The sequence below is a fragment of the Loxodonta africana genome, chromosome 25 (genome assembly GCF_030014295.1).
Source record: "Loxodonta africana isolate mLoxAfr1 chromosome 25, mLoxAfr1.hap2, whole genome shotgun sequence".
Classification (NCBI taxonomy): domain Eukaryota; kingdom Metazoa; phylum Chordata; class Mammalia; order Proboscidea; family Elephantidae; genus Loxodonta; species Loxodonta africana.
In genome coordinates this window covers 7,726,947-7,749,672 of record NC_087366.1, presented here as the reverse complement: position 1 = coordinate 7,749,672, position 22,726 = coordinate 7,726,947, and the positions used below count along the sequence as shown (strand labels likewise).

The 22,726-nt window shown below is 37.2% G+C and overlaps 1 protein-coding gene across 1 annotated transcript in view; it reads right to left on the bottom strand.

Moving 5' to 3' along the window:
- Positions 1–468: 468 nt before the first annotated feature.
- Positions 469–22,726, bottom strand: part of LOC104845981 (uncharacterized) — a 31,278-nt gene continuing 9,020 nt past the window's right edge. Inside the window, exons 2-5 of the mRNA XM_064276481.1 lie at positions 16,753–17,033; positions 11,960–12,014; positions 9,761–9,932; positions 469–1,501 (exon numbers count right to left, since the gene is read on the bottom strand). Coding sequence (XP_064132551.1) covers positions 16,944–17,033 — 90 coding nt within the window. The 3' untranslated portion in view covers positions 469–1,501; positions 9,761–9,932; positions 11,960–12,014; positions 16,753–16,943. The remainder of the gene's footprint in view (positions 1,502–9,760; positions 9,933–11,959; positions 12,015–16,752; positions 17,034–22,726) is intronic.

The window sequence follows — 22,726 nt, the reverse complement described above, 5'->3', positions numbered from 1 at the left end:
CTTGGCATATTATATTATGATTTGATTAAACACACTTTTTGTGCTTTAATATGTAACTATTAAATTTTTATTTTGCTACTTCATATGTTTAAAGCCTTGGACCTCTAAAATTAGATTATTGAATAAATGATAGAGATAATCCCTAGTCATTTGGCAATAACTCCATCTTGTTTCTTATATAAAAATGAATTCCAGATGGGTTAAGATTTTAAATTTTTTAAATAAAATTTATAAATGCACCAGAGAAAAATAAGAAAAAAACATTTTTTTAATCATCTTGGAGTGGGAAAATCCTCTCTAAGAAAGACACAAAACCCAAAGCCGTAAATGGAAAGAAAATGGTAAATACGACTACTTAAGTATTAAATGGAAACCCTGGTGACATACAGCCACTAACCAAAAGGTCGGCAGTTTGAATCCACTAGGCACTCCTTGGAAACTCTATGGGGCAGTTCTACTCTGTCCTATAGGGTCACTGTGAGTTGGAATTGACTCGATAGCAATGGGTTTGGTTTTGGCTTAAGTATTAAACATCCGTTCAGAAAAAAGAAAAATGATTTAAACAAAAAGAAAACATGCAAAAGACTTACAGGGGGGAGTGTTAGTAAAATTTATGATTAAAAAAATCTAATTTTCTAAATATATAAAGGGAATTCTTATAAAAATGGATTAGAAAAAGTGAACAAGTGACCAAAGGGACTTTCATTTTGAGAGGGTAGGGCACATGCTACAATCTCCCCATCTTAGTTATCTAGCGCTACTGTAACAGAAATACCACAAGTAAATGGCTTTAAGAAACAAAAATTTATTTTCTCATAGTTTAGAAGGCTAGAAGTCTGAATTCAGCACGCCAGCTCTAGGAGAAGTCTTTCTCTCTCTGTTGGTCCTGGAGGAAGGTCCTTGTCTCTTCTGAGCTTCCTCTCCTGGGCAATCTTCATGTGGCTTAGCATCTTTCTCTTCTATTTCTGCTTCCTTAATCTGCTTCTTTCACATCTTGTAAGAGGTTCAATTAAGACACACCCTATGCTAATCCTGTCTCTTTAACGAAACCAAGACAACCCATTCCTAAATGGGGTTATAACCACAGACATAAAGGTTAGGATTTACAATACATATTTTAGGGAGACACAATTCAGTCCATAACACCATCCTATAACAAATTGCTAAACATTATAAAATAATTTTAAATACACAGCTACCCTTGAAAATACAAAGGAAACTTTCAATGTACTGTAAATCATGATAACCCTCTTTGTTTGAGTTAGAATTAGATTTATTTATAAGAAGGATCCAAAATAAGAGTAATACAAATGAGATAAAAAGATATTTCTCTCTCACATAAAAGTCCACAAGTTTAGTCTGGGGCTGGTGTAGCAGCTCTACCACACAGTCTTCATTAAGCCAGGCTCCCTCCACCTCACCACTCTGCCATCCTTGAGGTGTGGCTATCATTTTTGTGGTCCAAGACGTTAGCTAGATCTCCAGCTTTCACATCCACATTCTAGGAAGTATCAAAAATGGAGTTATATCTTATGGGGAAAAAAAAAAAATCTCTTATGGAAAGCTCCTAAAAATCATCATACATATTCCTGCTTACATCTCATTGGCCAGAACTTGGTTATATGGAACATCTAGGCTAGGAGGCTTGAGAATATAGTCTTATTCTATATGTTCAGGTACCCAGCCAAAAATCAGGGATTCTATCACTCTGAGAAAAGAGAAAGAATATGTATTTGGAAATATCAGCAGTCTCTACATGCACTAAAAACAAAGATCAAACAAGAACAGAATTAAGAGAAATCTCAGCCCAAGACATTTTTCTAAATTCAGGAGTGATGTATTCACTTGGTGGGTATTCAAGGTCATATTTTGACTCTCATAGACTTGCTTTGCTTTTCTTCAGCTTCAGCTTGAACGTGCATATGAACAATTGATACCTGTTCCACAGTTAGCCCTTGGCTTTGTCTTGACTGATAATATTGATCTTCTCCAATGTCTCTTTCCACAGATGTAGTCCGATTCCAGCGAGATCTACATATGTAATTTTCGTCTGTGTTGTTGAAAAAAGTATTTCTGAATAAGTCATTGATCTTGCAAAAGTCTATCACGCAATCTCCAGCATCATTCCTGTCACCAAGGCCATGTTTTCCAACAATTAATCTTTCTTCTTTTTTTCCAATTTTTGTATTCCAGTCACCAGTAATTGCCACTTCATCTTGATTGCATGTTTTATCAATTTCACACTGCAGCAGCTTGTAAAAACGCTTAATTTCTTTATCTTTGGCATTTGTGGTTGGTGCACAAATTCAAATAACAGCATATTGTCTTCCTTGTAGGCATACGGATATTAACCTTTCACCGACAGTGTTATACTTCAGAATAGATCTTAAAATGTTCTTTTTCAGGATGATTTCAATACCCTTCCTCTTCAATTTCTTGTTCTCAGCATAGTAGACCATATGCTTGTCAGAATCAAATGGCCAATAATAGTCCATTTCAGCTCCTTAATGCCTAGGATATCGACCTTCAAGTGTTTCATTTTTTATAATTTTCAGTTTTCCTTGATTCATACTTCGTACATTCCATGTTCCAATTACTAACGGATGTTTGTAGTTGTTACTTCTGATTTGAGTTGTGCCACATCAGCAAATAAAGGTCCTGAAGACTTTACTTTACCTGCATAGTTATGGTTGACTCTTCTTTGAGGCAGCAGCTCTTCCCCAGTTGTATTTTGAGTGTCTTCCAACCTGAGAGGCTCATCTTCTAGCACCATATGGGCCAATATTCTATTGCTTTCCAAAGAGTTTTCATTGGTTAACTTTCAGAATATTACTAAGTCTTCCTTCCTAGCCTGTCTTACTCTGGAACCACTGCTGAAACCTGCCCACATGGGTAACCCTGCTGATATTGGAAATACCAGTGGCATGTCCTCTAGCATAATAGCAACATGCAAGCCACCACAGCTACAACACGCTATCAGGTGGGTGGTGGTTTAAGTCACACAGTTTGTGGTAATTTGCTATAGTAGCTCTAAGAAACTAATACAGAAGGCCATAACACAAAGATCGTGCAAGTACGTTCCAGTCAGAAGGGATAGCAAGTGAAAACTTCTAAGATCATCTATGGAGAATGTGTCACAATATCACAGAACATGACAGAACATTTGGGTTAAACAGACCATGTTCATATCATTTCAAAAAGATGCCATTTTTTTCTCCAAATTAGTCTAAAAATTCAATGCTATTCCAATAAATATTCTAAAAGGATTTTTCTTGGACCTTGACAAACTTATTTTAAAATTTGTATGAAAGATCAAGAGCCAAGACAATTGTGGAAAATAAGAGAAACAACAAGGTGTAGGATTTGCTTAACATACATTAAGTCTTATTTTAAAGTTAGAGTAATTAAAAGAATGTGAATTACTGTAAGAATAGAGAGGTCAATGGACCTTAATTTAAAAATCTACAGATTATATACATATATTACATATATGCATGTAAGTATATATACATAGACACAGACAGGTATAGATATATATTAGTGTATATGTGTACCCATTGGAAAATAAGCAGTTATTATTTCAGATCAAAACTTCAATAAATGATGCAGGCACACACACACTCACACAAAAAACAGGCCCCAATCTTGTATCATACACAAAAGTAAATTCCAAGTAGACTATAAACCAAATATAAAACACAAATTTTACAATTTAGTAAAATACCTTTATAGCTGCAGAGTAAGGAAACTTTTCTTAAATAAGACCCAAAAAGCTAGAACTATAAAGAAAATATTTTGTAAGTTCAGCTACTTAGAATATTATGGAAAAAAAAATTTTTTTTTTTTAAGAGAGAACATTAAATTAGTCAAGTGAAAAGTCTCAGACTAGGAGAAATAATTTTCAGTTCATATAATTGACAAAGCATTAGCATCAGAATATATAAAGAACACTTTTAATACCAATAAGAAAAAGACAAGTAAATGGAAAATGAGAAAAGGATGGTAACAGATGAGACCAATTACAGAAACAAAAACTTAAATCGCTAATAAATATCTGAAAAGATATTCAACATTGCTCGCAATCGTAAACCAAAAATTAAACCTGTTGGCACTGAGATGATTCTGATCGACAGTGACCCTGTAGGACAGAGACCTGCCCCATTGGGTTTCCAAGGCTGTAATCTTTATGGAAGCAGACTGCCATATCTTTCTTTGAGGAGCAGCTGACAGGTTCGAACCACTGACCTTTCCATTAGCAGCCAAGTGCTTAAACACTGTGCCACCAGTGATCCTTAGTAATCACAGAAATGAAAATTAAAACCCTAATGAGATACAATTTAAAACCCACAGAGTTCAGAAAGAAATTAAAAAGACTAACAATACCAAATGTCTGTGAAAATGTAAAGAACCAGAAATTCACGAACTAATCATGGGTGTAAAAACTGGTAAAAGCATTTTGGAAACCAATCTGGCAGTAATGTGAAAGATGTGTTTATAATACAGCCACAAAATTCCACTCCTAGGTAAAGATCTTAGAGCAATGTCTCTAGGATATGTGTGTGGCCTGGGGAACTCTGAGAACCCCTTGAAACCCTTCTATCACGGGGTCTGCAAGGTCAAAAGTATTTTCATAATAATACTAAAATACCATTTCATTTTCACATTGATTCTTTCACAAATGTACAGGAGAGTGTTCCGGAGGCTACACTCCATATTCAGGAGAATGGTTACCACCAAGGGGAAGAAGGTGGAATGGGATCAGAGAGAGACACACAGGTCTGTGCAATATTTTCTTTCTTGAGCTGGGCGGTAATTACCTGGGCGTCCGTGCTGTTCTTTACGCGTGTTTCTAGATCAGAATAACTCCATAACAAAATAAAAGTCCAAAACATGTAAAAAGAATAACAAATTTATTAAGCACACAAAAAAAGAAAAGAACTACATGAAACTGATTCATAATCTTTCTTGTAACCTGGAGTAGATGTAAAATGCTCATCATTAGCTTTTTACAATTCTCTTTTCGGGATCACGTATTAGAGATTAAGCCTCCTATTGAGTATTTATATAAACAAACTTTATTTACCAGTCACACATTGTTATGTTTAGACAACAATCCTTACAGTCATCATAAATTCTCCTATTGCTTTTGGCTTTTGGGGGTCAGAAAAATGAAAGGATTTCAGAGCTAATCATTCATTCATCCAACATGTGTTTTTGTGGGTAGCTTGGCAGAGGAAAAAAGGACAAAAGCCTTGGATGGGAAGGGCCTAGATTGGGTTTTCAACCCTGCCTATCACCTGCTGACTAGCCTGAGCAATTTACACATCTATGAATCTGAGTTCCTTGGTTGCAAAATGGGGATAATAATACTTCTTAGTCAGAGCTGTAAGTGTAGGTGTAAAGAGAGGTTTCATATTTTTTTAAACCATGAAATGGACTTTTGGGGTGGGGAGTTTGCTCATCTCTTTGGATTCCATGGTTAATCAATATCATCCTACTTTCATCTCTTGGAAATATCCTTAACTCCCTAGTGATGAACCAGGAAAGGATGGCAATGGAAGTCATCCTTCCCAGTAGAGGTAATAGGGGTATATTGCCTGAAAAAAAAAAAAAAAAAAACAATAATGAAACTGACTAAAAGCCTATCTATTATTTATTATCACCATGTGCTGGCAATTCTAAATAATGCCAGTACCAAAGTATTCTTCCTCTGCTTGGGTAGACCACTCCCCCACTGACCGCCCCCTTGGCACATGGCTGTTCCTTTACACCTTCCTCCCTTTGTAGGGCTCGCCTGGCAAAACTCCTCCAACCTGTTTAAATACAGTATCATTTCACCTGGGCTACTGAAACTTCCCCGTTTGCACATCCTGTTTGCACATCTTATAGCAAAAATCCTATATTACATACAAAAGTAAGAGTGGGCTTTTAAAAATTTGATCAGATCTTGTAATTCTCCTGGTTAAAACCCTCCAATGACTTTATATTCTGTTGTTGCTGTGTGTCCTTGAGTCTATTCTAACTCACAGCGACTCTACAGGACAAAGTAGAACTGCCCCGTGGGGTTTCCTAGGCTGTAATCTTTATGGGAGCAGATTTCCAGCTCTTCTCGCCTATGGAGTTGCTGAAGGGTTTGAACCACCAGGCCACTCACCTTTCTGTTAGCAGCCCAGCGCTTAACCATTACGCACCAGAGATTCTTCCTCTCCATTATAAATCAAACCAAACGCACTGCTGTCAAGTTGACTCTTACCCATAGCAACCCTATAGGGCAGAGTAGAACTACCCCATAGGGTTTCCAAACCTGTAAATCTTCACAGAAGCAGACTATCACATCTTTCTCCCGTGGAACAGCTGGTGTGTTCAAACCGACAACCTTTTGGTTAGCCGTCAAGTGCTTTAACCACTACGCCACCAGGGCTCCTTCTTTCCATTTTAGCATAAAACCCAAAACCTTCACCATGACCTAGAAGCCCCAATAATGTCTAGCTCCTCTCTGCCTGTGTGATCTCATATTATACAAGTCCCATTGTTTAATACATTTTAGGAATATTGCCCTTCTTTTTCTTCTCTGCTATCGAAATTATTCTTCTTAAAGTGAGTTCATATCCCAGCATGTCTGGGTGGCCCAGGTTTGGATCTGTCCTGGTGTCCAACCTACTTAGTATTTGTCCTGGACTGTCTTAAAACAAAAAGGCTTATTAATAGTTACATTAAAATAAGCCAGGATGGGTTTGGTAGATCTTCACTCTGTACTTCCAGTTTCCACTCAGGTCTTGTCTAATAGTGTATGAGACACATTTGCAGTGAACTAAGTGCTCACTTTAACAAACCGGTTAAATACGAATACTCATCAACGAGCATTCTCTGTTTTCCATACCCTTCCCAAAGGAAAAGTAACAAACAAGCCGGGTTTTTACTTAAACAAAGGCCATTGGGACAAAAGAGGCTAGGGAGAGTCCACTCTTTCAGGTTTCTGGTAGTGATGGGAATGTAGTAAACACTTCTGCCGCCAGTCTACTAGCCAGTGGTACAGTGGATGGTGCCTTGGCCTGTGAGACACACAAAGCCACCAGGTATCCAAACAGTGGTTTCAACAGAAAATTTGGGAAGTTATAGGTTGTTGTTGTTAGGTGCCACCATGCTGGTTATGACTCATAGTGACCCTATGTACAACAGAATGAAACACTGCCTGGTCCTGCACCATCCTCACAACTATTACTATGTTTCAGCCCATTGTTGTAGACACTGTGTCAATCCATCTTGTTGAGGGTCTTCCTCTTTTTGCTGACCCTCTATTTCACCAAGCATAATGTCTCTTCCAGGGACTGATCTTTCCTAATAACATGTCCAAAGTATGTGAGACAAAAGTCTCACCATCTTTACTTCTAAGAAGCATCCTTGCTGTATTTCACCCAAGTCAGATTCATTCATTCTTTTGGCAGTCCATGGTATATTCAATATTCTTCACCAATACCATAATTCAAAGGTATCAGTTCTTCTTTGGTCTTCCTTATTCATTGTCCAGCTTTCACATGCATATGAGGTGATTGAAAATACCATGGCTTGGGTCAGGCACACCTTAGTCCTCAAGGTGACATCTTTGCTTTTTAACACTTCAAAGAGGTCTTTTGCACCTGATTTGCCCAACGCAATAAGCTGTTTGATTTCTCGACTACTGCTTCCATGGGCATTGATTGTGGAAACAAGTAAAATGAAATTCTTGACAACTTCAATATTTTCTCCATTTATCATGATATTTATTATTGGTCCAGTTGTGAGGATTTTTGTTTCCTTTATGTTGAGGTGCAATCCATACTGAAGGCTGTGGTCTTTGATCTTCATCAGTAAGTGCTTCAAGTCCTCTTCACTTTCAGCAAGCAAGGTTGTGTCATCTGCATATCGCAGGTTGTTAATGAGTCCTCCCCTAATCCTGATGCTGCGTTCTTCTTCATATAGGCCAGCTTCTCAGATTATTTGTTCAGCATACAGATTAAGTATGGTGAAAGGGAAACAGAGGCTGAGCAGTCCTGCCTAAGAGTGTTTATAAGAATAATAAAATGCTATTGATGTGGCAGTTCTGGAGTATATTTTATAGGCGTCCTGATGCATGCCACAACATGAATGAATCCTCAAAACATCATGCTGAGTGAAATAAGTCAGTCACAAAAGGACAAATATTGTATGATCTCACTTATATGAAGTAAGCAAATACATAAAAACCGAAGATTATTAGTGGTTACTAGGGGTAGGCCCAAGCCCATTACCATCCAGTCTACTCACAGTGACCCTATAGGACTGAATAGGACTGCCCCATAGGGTTTTCAAGGCTGTAAATCTTTACGGAAGCAGACTGGCACATCTTTCTCCTGCCACAGCAGCTAGTGCCTTCAAATAGCAGACCTTTCGCTTTATCCGGTGTGCTACCAGGGCTTCTCCAGGGGTGGAAAGGAGGGAGAAAAAGGAAGTTTTTGCTTAAGGAGTACTGAGTTTACGTCAATGGGGGTAGAATAGTTTGAAAAAAGATAGCAAGAATGGTTGCACAACTTTAGAATTGAATCAGTGTCACTGAATCGCACATGTAGAAATTGCTGAGTTGGTGTGTTTTGTTATGCATTATTTTTACCACAATAAAAAACAAAAATAATTAAAAAAAAAATAAAGCACCAATATGAATTAGTCACAACAGCCTCTGTTGCTTTAAACTATTCCAAGGAATCTGGGGATTTCTCTGGCCTTCAGTTGAATTATTTTGGTGTATCACAGGCTATCGATTTACATATATCTCAGTAACACTTATTTACAGCAGTAGAAGAAAATGCAGAACTCAGTTCTCTACTCACTAATGAATATTTGCTTCTCCATTACCTAATAATGCCCCATTGCTCCATGCCTTTCTGAAATCGTAATAACTTTTCATTTCGATCCAAGTAAGAGCCATCTCTTCAAATATTTTTAAATAGCAATTAAACTCAACATATGTAGTAACAGCAATACACATCAATCTATCATAGTGATAACAATATGAACAAAAACAAACCTGTTACTGTCGAGTCAACTTGAACTGCCAACCTTTTGCTTAGCAGCCATAGCTCTTAACCACTACGCCACCAGGGTTTCCACGGTATGAACAGCTATTACCAAATCAGTACATGCGTAGGCAACAACTACACCTCTACTCTCTCCTGGCCAACAGTGATTGAAAGTCACTGTCAACTGTACATTGTATCCTGATTCCAAAGATGTTAATGCAGAAAGATATACACCTTCGAACTGATGAAGTATGGTAGTCATCCATTGTTCTTAGAGAAAATTGTAAATTAACCCCAACTTTGCATACCAATACTGCAACTGGACCATCAGACATTCTTTTTTGTAATGTATATTGTATATGAAAAGGAGCCCTGGTGATGCAACAGTTAAGTGCTCAGATGCTAAGCAAAAGTTGGTGATTCAAACCCACACAGTGGCTCTTCTGGAAAAAGACCTGGCAATCTGCTTCCACAAAGATTACCAACAAGATAACCCTATGCGGCAACTCTACTCCGTCATTTATGGTCACTGTGAGTAGGAATTGACTTGATGGCACACAAGAGCAACAACAACAAATTGTATATGTATTGTGCACATTTCTTTGCCTTTGCATAAGCTTAAGAAGCTCTTTTTCTGAGAGATTTGAGACTGGATTGTTGGCATCCTCGCTACTGGGGTTATTTCACATTGAATAACTGTGACCTTTGGTAATATCCTGCAGACTTACCGGACTTGCCTTGTCTGATGTTGGAGTCTCCTTTAGCAGCCTTTTCCACGTAAGACTGTATTCCAGTTTGTGGGAAAGTAGTAAATGAGGTCTGATTATAAGCACAGATTATGGCCGATGCTAGGACTCCTGACTCAGCCATCTGAAGAACCATTGGGTGGACCGGCAGCAACTGCAGTAAAAAGACATTTCCTCTGGTCTGCCTGAGTTTCACAAACCATACCCAAAACAGCAGCACCTGCAATAGCAGCCCAGACTGAAACCACTCAGCAGAATGTCACAATTTTTTTGAAGATAGAAATTGGAGACAATCTCATTAGACTGAGTAAGTAATCCTGGAGATCCATGGGAATGTATGGAGATGAGAAAGAAAATAATGGACTGTCACAGATTGTTGGGTAGCAATATAGAATCACATTAATTATATATTAAATAGCATGAACATTTTTTTGAACTGTACTCTGGGTCATTTCATTTATATGAAGATCTCTGAAACCCACAGTAAATATACATACACTCACTGCTTATGAGAAAATTCCTACTAAGCACTTGATAAGGAAATGGCAGCCAGTACCACTGACTAGCTAGAAGGTAACCAGCACTACGTATGATGCCTAGTAGTTACAGACCCTGGTTTACTCATCCTTGGAATTTACATTCTACTTGAATTGTAACTTGAATAGCCACAAAAATCAGTATGAGATTAAGTCCAAAGCAAGTATTCCAACAAAAAATGCTGCAGAAGTTCTATGAAAATAGTGTTATTTTAAGCCAGGCAATGTCTTTTCTACCTATCTCAAAGGCAATGGGTTTGGTTTTTTTATTCTGAAAATATATGTAAGATAATGGAAAATTAGCTTTCTTAAACAGAGTATTAGGCACATGGTTACTGCTTAAAAATTGTTAGATATCCTTCTTCCCTTCTTTCCTTCCTTCCTTCTCTACCTCCTTCTCCCATCTCACTCTCCCTCTTTCCCTTCCTCTCTTCCTTCCTTCATTTCTCTTCTCTTATTATAAGAGGTGGGAAGAGCACAGAACCAGAAGTCAGGAGAATTATCTTCTAGCTCTGCACTGCCACTTGCTAACTGCTGAACATCAGACTCACCTCAGCATCCTCACCTTAGTACATAGGGTAATGCTATTTCCCTCTTCTACCTCATACAGTTTTATGAGCATAAAATGAAATAATGCATTCAAAAACACTCTCAAATTGTAATATTCTATGTGAAAGTAAGATGTTATTAGCAGGGCTTTAAAGTGAAAGCTAGAGATACTAATTAGGCCTATCAATAATTTGTCACAGTTCTATCTTTTATAAATCTTAGATGACCCTCAATTTTTAAGAAGTCCAAGTAGCTCTTCATGTTTCCCTAACCCCATGAGCATATGTCAGTGGGGAAAAAAAAAAAAAAACTGGCATTATGTTCCAGAAGCATAATTCTTATTCCATGAAAGCCTAGAGGATCTTAGAAGGATAAACAGCTGGCTTGTTAACGCCTACCCTCAATTACATAATAGTACAAATACCAGAAATTTCTAAAATGTACTTCAGGATAGCTGAGTAGCAAGCTCAGTTTCAAGCAGCAAAATTAACATAACCTTTGAGAGCTAGAGAGAGACCATATGGAATAAAGGATAGAATAATGAAATCTTCAGTTTATACTTGATCCTTTGTAAGGTGAGTTTATGGCCAAATCTTCTCTTTAGCTATATTTGAAAAAAAAAACGTAGTAAAATAGGCCATGCCAGGTGACTGTGTATTATTTTCCCGTTTTTGAGAAGATGTAAAATGAGCGCCACATCTACTGAACCTTTCTAAAGAATTACAGAAAATTTCTTGTGAGTAGGTGGTCATCTATGAGTTGGAATCGGCTCGACGGCAACGGGCTTTGTTTTAGGTGGCCGTTCTTTGTATAATCTTGCTGTTAAGCTTATGGCAGTTGATTGAACCAGATACTAGTACCTCATTCAGAACAGCCATTTAGACTGGCAACACACAGGAATGTTCAGGAATAAGAACTCTGCCCAACAGGGGTACTCTAAACCAAGTGGACTTGCCAGTCCAAAGGAATCTGTTCTGAGAATCTGAATTTGAGACATAAAAAGAGTATGAAAAATACATACAGTTTAACTCAGTATTTAAGGATGTGGTACATGAAACCTCAATACCTATATTCTAATTCCAGCTTTCTCACTTACCAACTATGAGACCTTGGACAGGTTAGTGAGCCTTACCAGCCTTCATTTTCCTCATCTGTAAAACCAAGACAATGATAACATTATACAAGGTTATTACACAAGGTTATACAAGGACAGTTGATTAAAAAAAAAAAATCACACCTAAACCAAACCCACTGCTGTATTGTCGACTCTGACTCATGGTGACCCCATGTGTGACACAGTGGAACTGTTCTATATAAGGTTTTCTTAGCTAATTTTTAGGGAAGCAGATTGCCAGGCCTTTCTTCCATGGTACTGCTGGATGGGTTCAAATCACCAACCTTTAAATTAATAGTCAAGCGCAAACCGTTTGCACCAAAAAAATTCCATTAAAATATAGTCCAAAATTTCTAAGTAAATGGTGAAAAACATTTCATTGTGACTTTATCTTTAAAAATAAAACTAAAAATTATAATGAAAAGTATTTTTAAAGATATTACTAATACTTAGGTTATAAGTACTGAGTATCAGAATGAGCAATGTCAGGTTACAGATTTGGGGGGACAAAGTAAATGCTAGCATAGCATCTTTCATTTCACACTTTTTATTTAAGTAAATATATTCAAGGACTTTTTAAATTTTCCTCAGACTTTACTACTCAACTTTCTCTTTTAGAGAGTTTATTATGTTATTATACATGTTGGGTCAGTGAAAAAGAGGAAGACCTTCGACAAGATGGATTGACACAGTGGTTGCAACAATGGGCTCAAGCATAACGACAACTGTGAGGATGGCGCAGGACTGGGCAGTGTTTCATTCTGTTTTACGTAGGGTTGCTACGAGTCAGAACTGACTCAACAGCACCTAACAGCAACACAATCGTTAACTGATCACATCCTAGGCCCTTTCCTATCAACATCAATGGTATGAAATGCTACATCTTCTGCAAGTTTTGCAATTATACTTTACGTTCTATTTGCATTATACATTAGTGATTGTTAATCACCAAGACCAATATTAAGTGGGAGGAGGTTTTGAGTGGAAAGCATATTGTTTTTCAGTTCATTAGTGGATATTTTCCTACTGTGATAGCTTGTGCATCCCTATGCAACCAATGTGGGGACTAAGATGATACCTTTACCTATGTGAAAGAGTTGTTGTGAAAATAAAAAATGCAATTCTGCTCAACACACAGTAAGCCTCCAAAACATTACTTATTTGTATTTTATAAGAGAGAAGGCTGTAAGCAGAAGCCATTAGGCAGAAACAAGTAGAAAACAAGGAAGTTAAGCCATCATGCACTACAAAGAAACCAAAGAAGCAACGCAAAGAAAGAGGGGCTGAGTCACAAGCACGACAGATGAGTAGAATCACTCTTGGCTCCCTGGAGCTGCTGCTGACCCTGAAGCCTGCAGGCTTGCTCAGAGTTTCCGGGCTCTCCTTTCAGACTTCGTGTGCATCGTGACAAAACACCACTATGACCTGCGGTAATTTGAGCGTATTTCAACCCTGAGATAACCAAACACATCAACTGAATCTGTTTGTTACCCTTCAGTCAGCCAGATCTGCTTCAGAGGAGACACTGAAAAAGAAATCCTCCCTTCACTACGTAAAACAGCACTTTTCTTTTCACGTTTAACTCTCCGTCTCTAAACTGTTCTCTTTGTTGAGTTCCAAGAAATCCCAAAGGATACTTTCTCTAAGCTCCAAGTAAAAGGAAACAAGTGCTCATTGCACTACGCAGTTAACAAAGCATTTTACTTCACACTCACAAGAGGACAGTATAGAAATAACAAGCTCTGGGAGTGGGACGTAGAAGTTTACATTTTTAATAAGAACATTAGATGACTAATCGATCCCCTTATTTCACATTTTTTCATTTACTAAATGAGAATCAAATTCCAGTTTTACTTCTGCAGGAATATTTGCCTGTCATCTAAACTGAAGTTGTGGGTGTTTAAAAACTATTCAATCACACTCATATATAAATAGGCTCTTGGTTATTACCATAAATGACTATTATTATCTATAGGCTTGTCACTAATTGATTAATTCATTATTTTATTCAGTAAATGTATATTAAGCGAGCAAGTACCATGCCAAGCAACATACTAGGGGCTGGACTTCACTAGCTTAATTTTCAAGGTCGATCTTTTATGGAAAATAATACTGTTGGGTATTCATGACAAGATCTGTTGGTGACAACCCAAACTGGAGTTCCCACAGAAACATCAGATACCTGGTGGCAAAATTCTATGTTGCAAAGATTGAACACTCAGAACTCATATCCCAGCTCTGCCACTAACTTGCTTGCTACGTGATTTGGAGAGTTTGTTCATCTCTCCAAGCATCTGTAAAATGGGGGTAATAGCACCTTTCTCTTAGGGACGCAAAGAAAAGAGATAATATATGTAAAGTGCCTCATCAGTGCTTGGCACATATAATAGGTGCTCAATGAACAAAACGTATTGCTATTACTATTAAAGGGGGGAGGTCCAGCCTTTTCCTAAGGTTCTTAGAAACCCCCATATAACACAAATATCATGTGTTACTAATATTCCCATTTTTTAGACAGAAAACCTTAAGCTCAGAGGAGTTAAATTATTCATTCATGCAACAATCTTTTTTAGGCACTTACTATGTGCCAGACCCAGGCTAATCTCTGAGAATACAAGGATGAAGAGAGTAGAGTCTCTGACCTCAAGGCAGCCACATGTAGCAAAGGAGACACAACCAAAAACCAAACCAAACCCATTACCGTCGTTGAGTCAACTCTGACTCATAGGGACCCTAACCAAAAACCAAAAAAAAAAACCAGTGCCGTCGAGTAGATTCCAACTCATAGTGACCCTGTAGGACAGAGTAGACCTGCCCCATAGAGTTTCCAAGGAGCACCTGGCGGATTCGAACTGCCAACCCTTTGGTTAGCAGCCGTAGCACTTAACCACCACTCCAGGGGAGTGGTAAATGCCACTGTAGAGAAAGGCACAGGGCTGTGGGAGCACACAGGAGAGTGAGCTCACTCAGAACACAGGGTAAAGTGGGTGGAGGCTGCATGGGGGTGATGCCGTAGTTGATTCATAAAAGAAGTAATCCAGTGACAGTAGCTGTCTGGTCTTGAAACCAAATCCTTGTCTCCAAGTCCAATAAACTTCCCACTGTACTACAGCTTCTTTGAATAGATTTGCTTACCAAGTATTTTCTGTATACCTGCTCTGTGGAGACAAAGGTAAATAATAGTTATTAATTAATAGTTCTTATTTCTTGAAGGAAAACCTGGTGGCATAGTGGTTAAGAGCTATGACTGTTAATCAAAAGGTCAGCAGTTCAAATCCACCAGGCGCTCCTTGGAAACCCTGTGGGGCAGTTCTACTCTATCCTACAGGGTCGCTATGAGTTAGAGTTAACTTGACAGCAGCAGGTTTTTTTTTTTTTTTTTTTTTGGTTATTTCTTGAAAACGAGGGAAAAAAAGACAGGTACACAATAACCAACCCCAAACATAAGTGGTAAAAAAGCATCAACATCTAGAATCGGTGTTGAATATTCTACTTTAGTTTTCACCTAGTTCTCAGACTTTCATTCTGGATGTTACTGATTCCTCACATTCCATGTGATAGATAACAGGTCAACAACACTGCCATGAATGCCAATTCCACAATGTAGTTATTGCCGCTGATATAGGCAAAGCTAGGTAGAAATTATTGACCACATTTTCTGCAAATTATAATCTATTCATTTCTGCATAACATAAAAGTAAAAGAAGCTTCTTTTATCATTTGTAGATGCCAACTATTCTATGTTGCATTGTAAACAATATTTCTACTTACTTTAAACTGTTTGCTGGTAAAAACTATTTGAAAATAGTTGTCTTTAGTTTTCTTTTCTGGGTGTTTTCATCATCCAATTTGAGGATCAGAATTACCCAAAAAAATCATTAGGGAAACTTCTGAACCTCTGTGTTTTAGAGCATATAGTAATTATCTGGCCCTTAATGGTCTGATAGAACTCATCTAGAAGTATCTATCAGACCCTGAGGTGCTCGTTCCTTGTTCAGCCCAGACTTGCCTTCAGAACTCTTCTTAACACAGGACTCTAAATAACCAGTATAAAGTAATAAGCATGGATTAGTTCATTTATTTTCAACCTTTCTTCTTTATTAAGAAATTAATTGAACACTTGAGCTTTCTTCTGTGTATGGCTTTGACCATGCCCTATAGATTTTCATATGTAATTATCCATTTTCAAAATCTCTAAATAATCTTTGACTATTATTTTTATTTCTTCCTTGACCTATAAGCCTTTTATTTAGTAAACTGTCTATACAAAGTGAAACCTAGGAAAACTTACCATGTGGGTCACTAGTAGAGTTTCTAAAATAATGTAATTTGACCTTCACCTATTGCCCCTTGTTTAAACCTCCATTGCATCAAAATTGAAGCTTTTTCTGATTAAGTTGAAGAAACCATTCGCTAACTTCTTAGAGGCTCCACATTGCTGTTAGTTGCTGTTGAGCTGGCTCTGACTCATGGCAACCTTAAGTATAACAGAACAAAACATTGCCCCATCCTGTGCCACCTTCCGGCACTATATCCATCCAACAATATTCTGTTATGCCACTTAGGGTTTTTATTGGTTAATTTTTGGAAGTAAATCACCAGGCCTTCTTTTCCTAGCTTATCTTGGTCTGGAAGCTCTGCTGAAACCTGTCCACCATAGGTGATCCTGTTGGTATTAGAAATATCAGTGGTATAGCTTTAGGCACCATAGCAATCTGCAAGCCACCACAATATGACAGACTGACAGATGGGTGGTAAACGGGTCCCATACTTACCTGCTATTCAAGTCTGCTTTGTTCTTGCTTTCAGTTTGGTTCTCCTGTTTCACATATTCCAGAAGTTCCACATTTCTTGTGTCCATAGCAGCTTTTTCCCTCTTTTCCAATGGTCCTACAGAGGTTTCCTTCTTCTTTCAGTGGGCTGTGAGGCAGCAGGTGGGTTAAGTGCATAAGCTGAAGACACGATCTTAAAAGCGGAAGTCCGGGATTTTATTTCTGAACTTTTCAAATGATACCCAACTGACCATACTCTTGAAAATGCTTTCCTCTTCTTGAACCTAAGAGAAGAAAATTATCTAAATTGATAATTCCTTACATTATACATTACAATAGATATATTTTGAACATTATAATCCAAATAACGTAACAATGTAAACACATGTAATGAATGAAATTCAGAGCTTAAAACTTTTGAAAGCATGAAGGGAATTATTTTCTATAGTGATGAAAGATTTAAAACCATTAGTGAATGTTCTGTTCTCTAAAATTTACAACGTCTTAGTCCTCGGTCCATTAACTTGGCAGGAGCAAAAATAGACACAACCTATTACATAATAGGCCAAAAGGGAAATTCCTAAAAAGTCTCACAAGCAAGCTACTATATTAGATTTGATTTATTATTAAATCGTCTAAATAAGTGATAGATGTAAGTTTCCTTCAAATATTTATGACAATAAATAATGGAGTTAGAACAAATGATATGTATTTTTAAAATATTTTTTTAATCCTGTGGAGTTTCTTTTAATGTTTTTACTAGAAGAAATATGAAATTATGTACATACTCAATGTTTTAAATGAATATCCGTATATCGCTAACTTGTCTATTTTCCCCTTGGTTTGTATCTCTTTTAGGTAGTTTTATAAACAGGAAAGGTGTTCTATTACAACAGAATAGAGCCAGATTTTTACAAGTTTCTAAAGGTGTTCTATTTATACCAGGTAAGACCTATGTTAAAAAAAAAATCACCAACAAGTTCTCTCATAAATGGCAAATTTAAAAAACATCAACAGGGAACTAATTTATAAACACTGGAAAATTCAGTGTTAAGATGGAAACTTTATAAGGTTACAATCAGAATTTAATTTACTTCCCAGAAATATTTTTAGTATTACTGAAATAGTAATAAACACATATTTCTGTTAATAGTCTTGAAATGGGACCAATTCCACCACATAGATACAGTGAACACATGAATCTCTGACCCAGGTCATATTGGTAGGGATGACACACTCTCTGGAAAAGTAATCAATCATTCATTCATGCCTCCATCCCCCCATTCACTCAACAAATATTTATTGAGTACCCTCTATGTTCAAGACACAATAATAAAATAACAAGAGCTCCTAGCCTAACAGACCTAATAGTCTAGTGGAGGAAGTTAATAAGAAACTAGGCAATTACAATTCATTGTGGTAAATAAATTAATAGGTGTTGACACTTACAGCCCCGGTGGCGAAGTGGTTAAGCATTCGGCTGCTAACCAAAAGGTCAGCAATTTGAATCCACCAGCTGCTCCTTGGAAACCCTATGGGGCAGTTTTACTCTCTCCTCCAGGGTCACTATGAGTCAGAATTGACTTGATGGCAGTGGGTTTGGGCTTTTGGTAAGGGCACTCGGGAGGAGAACCTCACCTAGGTTTGTTAGTGAAGGAAGGAAGTTGATACCTGAAAAAGAGTGAATAATATAGAAGAAAGTCAGAGGAAGACTCAGAAGAACAGCATGTAGAACAAACGGCATGGGCAAATGGCCACAAGAAAGAGAAAGCATGCCATGTAGAAGGAACTAAAAAAAATCAGTATGATAATACCATAAAGGGCAACCCCAACAAGGCAGGGGGTAAATAAAGTCAAATATGGAAAGACATTCAGGGGCCAGATAGAATCTTGTAAGTCAAACCAAGGAATTTGTAACTTATCTTCAGAGTAATAGAAAGTCATTAAGTGGTTTTAAGCAGAAAAGTAACAATGATCAGATCTGTGTTTTAGTAAAATCATGCTGGCTGAAGTGTAAATTTATTGGAAAGGGTAGATTAGAACATAAAAAATCAATTAGAAGTCTTTCTGCAGTAAGAAGTCCTAGTGGAGAACTAAGATAGGGGAATCAGGAGTGGAGAAGAGAAATTTATAGTTTCAAGAGATATTTAAGTGGTAAAATGGACAGGATTGATTTGATATGGGACTAGAAGAGGATGGAACTCAAGGGTGACCCACTCCTCCACGCCCATGTTTTGTCTCAGGTAGCTGAGGAGATGATTATGCCATTCACTGAGATAGAGAACAAAGGGAAAGAAATAGTTTAAGGCAAAGGTGAGAAATGCTGTTTTTAACAAGTTGAGTTTAAGCCACCTGTGAGTCATCCAAGTGAATCAGACCAGTGGACAATTGGCTATTCCCATGAATTGCCGTGGGAGATGGTGTTATTTATAGTCATAGTCAGAACTTTAATAATCAAAAGCCTACTTTATACAAGTAGAGACAAAGAACTAGCCACTGAAGTTTCTGCCCTTCTGAAGGAAAGACATCAAAATTTCTCACGTTTAGTCTTATTCGATAAGAATTTTAGTGTTTATCATTAAAATAATAATAAAAATATTACTAATTTGAAGGCTCTGAATCAACTTTAATGGATGCCAGACTCAAAAACAAATTATCAGAAACACCAAAGCTGGAAGTCATAAATCTTTTTGCTTGGGCTTGAAATATAGATTTTTAGAAAAAGACTTAGAAATCTAAAAGTTTAAAAAAGTTGAGCTTTTGGCTGACATTACGAGAAAGGATTCAACCTTTAAAAGATGCATCAAAACACATCCAATTTCAAGTATCTGCAAACAAAATGTCTTCAAAATACATGAAAAATGAAGAACAACTTCGGACAGCACTAAAAAGATGTTTCGAATGAAAATTCTCACGCTCAGGGAAATAAAAAACTGCTTTCACAAGAAGCTAAAGAAGAAAGAGTAAGCAAATTTATTAATCTGAAAAGAGTAAAAAAAAAAAAAAAAAAGACACTCTATTACACATGCCCAACCAAAACCCAAACCCGTTGCCGTCAAGTCGATTCTGACTCATAGCGACCCTGTATCAGTAAGTTCTAAGTGACAAAGTCAGATCAAGCCTGTAGGTAATACTTGCTGAATATGAGAAATTGAGCTGTTGTTCTTGGTACCTAAAACCCAAATCCACTGCCATTGAGTCATACCGATCTCATAGGGTTTCCAAGCCTGGGGGGTTCAAACTGCCAACTTTTCGGTTAGCACCCGAGTGCTTCTTAGAACATAAATCCAAAGTTTTGAAGAAACGGACTGGTGCGGCTGAGTTAAATACTGCTGGTGGGCTGAATGATGCTGGTGTTGTCTGGACTTATTTAAAACGTATTTTAAATGTCTTTAAAAACTCTTGAAAAACAAGAAACCAAACATACACTAAGTTAACAGAAGGGGATAAAATAATGGATGCACTGAAAAGATCTCAAATGAGACTCCAGATGAGAAAGCTTCATAGCACTGAGAAAAATAAACAGAAAGGGACAAACGCTCCATCAGAGACTTTACGTCCTTTCCGAGCTGCTTTGAGAAAAAGAAATGAATTGTCACCAGATATTCAATTTAGAGAGAATTCTCCCTGTAAAGGTAGTGGAGAATTTTTCCAAAGCAGATGAAAAGATTAGCTGTGCAGATCTGGACACAGAACATACAAGCCACACGATTACTTCAGGGAAAAAAGAAAAAAGCTGAAGGAATCACTGGCTATTATCAAAAGCAGCGTATTTCCCATAAGAGAAAATCTCATAACAAGTTGAGAATTCTGTTCGCTGAGAGAAACCTCAATAACTTAAGAAAAGACAATGCATATATCAGACAAAACAATTTTGAGGAAAAATTTAAACATTTCAAGCAGTATCCTTACACCTGATATTCCCAGTGGGGCATCTGGAAGAGGTGCAAAAAAGACCTACCAGGGAACCCAATGTATGAACAGGCTCCCAAGAAAGGAGGAAGATCAGGCAGTGATGGCGTGGGAAATCAGGGCCCAGTGTCTGAACCACAGAAGCAATAGCCCCCCATCAGACCACCTCCATCCTTAACACAGGAGGCCCCCAAGGAGCGAGACTGAGCTTGTCCTGGTGCTTCTCAAACTGGCATAGGCTCAGGGCCTTCTTCTGGTTCAAGCTTTCCACCTGAATGGGATGTGTTCTTGACGTAGGCTTTGTCTTCTCAGCAGAAGTCAGGTGTTCCAATTCCTGAGAAGAGGATCCCTTTTCTTTCCCCCTATTCCAGAAAGTAAGGATGAAATTCTCTAAGAATCCCTCCACTGGGGCACTTCCTAGGCCCGGTACATCCTCCACTGGTAACAAGAAATGTCTCTACGTCAAGTGCTGGACTCCTCTTCTGTCTACACAACTTGAAAAGAGAACTGAGTTATCTTTAACTTGACCCAACCTTCCAATGAGTCTAATTCTAAAGATCTCAAACCACGGCAAAACACTTTTTTCTCTTTCTAGTAAATCTGCGTTTTACTTTGCTTTCAGTTAAGTGATTATACAGTGGCTCATATGGAAGCTTAATGGATTACAATTCTTAAGATAATGTTTTATAAACACAGCAAAGACAAACCCACTGCCATTGAGTCAATTCTGATTCATAGCTGTAGATTATTTAAAATATAATTTCATGAGCAAATTATTTCTTTTTCTCTTATTTTTTTGATGATACAAGATTAATATTTCTGTCAATGCTGTTTAATAACATGAACTATAATAAGAGTTTAACGTAATAAGTCTCGTAATTAGAGACATTTGAAGTTCAAATTTTACAACTGTATATCCAAGACTAAATTTACTCCAGTTATGACTAATATGTTTAACTAATTAATCCCCAGAATGTACAGGAATTAAAACAGTGTGATAACTAAAATAGTATGTAGCTACAAATGGCTATTATTCTGATTTTTTAAAATATTTTTCCATTATAAGTAAATACAACATTTCACTTATATTTTAAGGATACCTATATGGGTTATTCTGGAAATCTAACCACTTTCTGTATAATGTTGATGAGAATAATGTGTTTTGAGTCCAACAAACTAACATGCTACTTTCAGAATATAGTCATCACTGAATTTAATACTATTAGGATTCTTATTTTTAGAGACAGTATATAAATAAACTGAACCCAAGTGTGCATTTTCAGTTTTAGTGGTTACTATTTTTTATATTTTGTAGGATTCAAATTAAAAAATTGTCCTAAACTCTATGCCAATATTATCTATTTATAAAATACATAAATGAAAAAAAAAAAAAACCCTATAGGACAGAGTAGAATTGCCCCATAGAGTTTCCAAGGAGCGACTGGCAGATTTAAGCTGCCAACCTCTTGGTTAGCAGCCGTAGCACTTAACCACTACACCGCCAGGGTTCCCAATATTATCTATTTATAACATACATAAATAGAGCTAAATATAAATTGAGCTCTTTTCTTCTTATATTTTGATGAATTTCCATACAAAGTCCTATCTTCCCCAAGTTCTCTTTTGTGATACTATAAAGAGCTCCTTAAACTAACAATAATAATAAAAAAAAAATTTTCCTCATAAATATTAGCTATTATATGAGTTCTTATTTTAGACTAAGACACTGTCTCCAGAAAATTCCAATGAAAATAAAAACAAGCTATTGGGAAGACTAAAACATTAACGTTGTCATAGATTCCTTTATTAGTGTTCCATCAACAAGCAGGATCCACCTGAATGGGATATAGGACCAGATAGAAAAGAAATAATAACCCAAAGCTTAAGTGATTAAATAGGAAAGTTTGATGATACAGAAAAGTAATGAAAACACAGGATAGGGAGTTACCAGGAGACAAGAGACCTAGGAGACATGTGACCCTAGAAGTGGCACCAAGTAGAGAGTGCTTAGGAAAGAGGCAAAAGATTGGGGAAAAGATTCACCTAGGAATAATCAGTCCTACTA